Source organism: Triticum aestivum, chromosome 3D, assembly GCF_018294505.1.
Source record: "Triticum aestivum cultivar Chinese Spring chromosome 3D, IWGSC CS RefSeq v2.1, whole genome shotgun sequence".
Taxonomy (NCBI): Eukaryota; Viridiplantae; Streptophyta; class Magnoliopsida; order Poales; family Poaceae; genus Triticum; species Triticum aestivum.
The window spans coordinates 413,949,773-413,952,354 of record NC_057802.1 but is presented as its reverse complement, the minus strand read 5'-3'; the positions used below and the strand labels follow the sequence as shown (position 1 = coordinate 413,952,354).

General features: G+C 56.2%; 1 protein-coding gene across 1 annotated transcript; it reads left to right on the top strand.

The window, feature by feature from the left end:
- The first annotated feature begins 313 nt into the window (after positions 1 to 313).
- LOC123079252 (UDP-arabinopyranose mutase 1) lies at positions 314 to 2,103 on the top strand. The gene is made up of 3 exons (XM_044501987.1): positions 314 to 779; positions 912 to 1,331; positions 1,434 to 2,103. The coding sequence occupies exons 1-3, from the start codon at positions 477 to 479 to the stop codon at positions 1,776 to 1,778; spliced, it is 1,068 nt and encodes a 355-aa protein (XP_044357922.1). The 5' UTR covers positions 314 to 476; the 3' UTR covers positions 1,779 to 2,103.
- Positions 2,104 to 2,582: the final 479 nt, after the last annotated feature.

Sequence of the window (2,582 nt, the reverse complement as noted above, 5' to 3'; positions counted from 1 at the left end):
GTTGCCGTCACAAGTAAGTTCGGCGAAAGTAAGCATTGACCGGATCCGCGCACGCCACGCAGAGCAGTCGGCCGTTCGGTAAACACGAGGAGACGAGCCGACGTGCCGAACGATCGGATCGTCCACATCCGTGCGTTGGCTCCGGATCCGACGGCCCTCCGCCCGCGGTTGACCGCGCCGAGCCAGCCGCTCCTTTCTCCCGCCAGCACTCCAACGCCGCGATCCCGATCCGCCTTTCACGGCGCGCCACCCTCGTCGGTTCACTGGAGCACTTCCCACTGCCGCCCGGCCGCGTGGAGATCTGAGCAGGAAGCCCGCGCCGCAGCTTATATAACGGCGCCTCCTCCTCCACATTCTCAGCGCCCATCACACCCCCGCAGAGCCGGAAGCCACACACACACGCCTTCCTCCTTCCTCTGCTCGCATCTCGGATCGGGGAGAAGGAGGATCTGAGGCTTTCGGCAGGGCCGGGGACGATGGCGCCGCTGCTCAAGGACGAGCTGGACATCGTCATCCCGACGATCCGGAACCTGGACTTCCTCGAGATGTGGAGGCCCTTCTTCCAGCCGTACCACCTCATCATCGTGCAGGACGGCGACCCCACGAGGACCGTCATGGTGCCCGAGGGCTTCGACTACGAGCTCTACAACCGCAACGACATCAACCGCATCCTCGGCCCCAAGGCCTCCTGCATCTCCTTCAAGGACTCCGCCTGCCGCTGCTTCGGCTACATGGTCTCCAAGAAGAAGTACGTCTACACCATCGACGACGACTGCTTCGTGAGTGCCGCCACCAGATCCATCTCTTTCTTTTTCACTTCCGTTATCATATCACCTCTTCTTGGAGTGGAGTCACATAGTATACGAGACGTTGTTTGACTGGTCTCCTGTGACCCTGCGATGGCATTGCAGGTGGCCAAGGACCCGACGGGGAAGGACATTGACGCGCTGGCCAAGCACATCCAGAACCTGCTCTGCCCCTCCACGCCGCTCTTCTTCAACACCCTGTACGACCCCTACCAGGAGGGCGCCGACTTCGTGCGCGGCTACCCGTTCAGCCTCCGGGAGGGCGTGCCCACCGCCGTGTCGCACGGCCTCTGGCTCAACATCCCCGACTACGACGCCCCCACGCAGCTGGTCAAGCCGCGGGAGCGCAACGGCAGGTACGTCGACGCCGTCATGACCATCCCCAAGGGCTCCCTCTTCCCCATGTGCGGCATGAACCTCGCCTTCGACCGCGAGCTCATCGGCCCGGCCATGTACTTCGGCCTCATGGGCGACGGCCAGCCCATCGGACGCTACGACGACATGTGGGCCGGCTGGTGCGTCAAGGTAACCAACTAAACTAAACACACACATCGTATTTGAGTTTGATCCGTTGTACTGAAGTAAGTATTACTTTTTTTTTACTGAATAATTTGTGTATGTGTGCAGGTGATCTGCGACCACCTTGGGCTGGGCGTCAAGACGGGGCTGCCCTACATCTGGCACAGCAAGGCCAGCAACCCGTTCGTGAACCTGAAGAAGGAGTACAAGGGCATCTTCTGGCAGGAGGACATCATCCCCTTCTTCCAGGCCGCGAAGCTGACCAAGGAATGCGACACCGTGCAGAAGTGCTACATCTCGCTCTCGCAGCAGGTCAAGGAGAAGCTCGGCAAGATCGACCCCTACTTCGTCAAGCTCGCCGACGCCATGGTCACCTGGATCGAGGCCTGGGACATGCTCAACTCCAAGGACTCCAAGGAGGCCGATGCCAACGGCAAGCTCAAGGGGAGGTAGATCGAGATCGAGGGAGAGAACCTTTTTTGCACTAGCATACTGAGCAGGCGGTGAGGCGGCATATACCGGTTTCTTCAGTTCGTAGGTTCAGTGCGTGCATCAGGTATTCAGGTTCAGGCTGTTGTGTACTACAAAACATTAGCTGCCGTTCTATCTTACGTTTACGTTGAGGGTCGCGTTAATTTCCCCCTTCTTTAATTTCATTATTAAGAGATGATGTCGTTTTCTCAAGGGTTTAGTACTACGGTTATACTTGTGGCTGCTAATGTTTCCGTGTAATCTTGTGTACACTGAAATGTGAGAATAAAAAGTTGTTCAATAAGCATTGCAACTGTCCTTGTGTATGCTTCTGTTCCCTCCGTCTGAATTTATTGAACCAAATGTACGTATGTCGGTTATTCCTTGGAATCTCTCCTGTTTGTGTGTTGCGTTGCCTGCATTGAAGCCAACGCATTGCAGCAACCCTACTCACATAGTTTAATATCAGCCCGATCGACATAATAACCGTCAATTTTATGAGAGAAGGCCAGCGTGGCCATCTCCTCTCTCCGTCAATAGTGCAGACTGTTGATGTCATGGCACCGGGAAGCATGCCAATTAGTGGTGGTCTGCTATGTGCCAATTACCGTGGCCATTAACATCATGTTTCCCACCACATTTTTCCGTTGCCTGGCAGCAACGGCTACAAATATGTTGTCGGCTTGGCCGAATAACTCACAAGCTTCAGTTCGAATGCCTCCACCTTTCTACATATTGCCATGCCCGGATAGCTCTTGTCCCGCCTAGTCGCCACCTCCCTCCCCA

What these genes read in the sequence shown, in the direction of transcription:
- LOC123079252 (XM_044501987.1), top strand. Translation starts at nt 477, where the DNA reads ATGGCGCCGCTGCTCAAGGACGAGCTGGACATCGTCATCCCGACGATC. An exon ending in CCATCGACGACGACTGCTTC is followed by an intron (nt 780 to 911) that starts GTGAGTGCCGCC and finishes ATGGCATTGCAG; the next exon opens with GTGGCCAAGGACCCGACGGG. An exon ending in GGGCCGGCTGGTGCGTCAAG is followed by an intron (nt 1,332 to 1,433) that starts GTAACCAACTAA and finishes GTATGTGTGCAG; the next exon opens with GTGATCTGCGACCACCTTGG.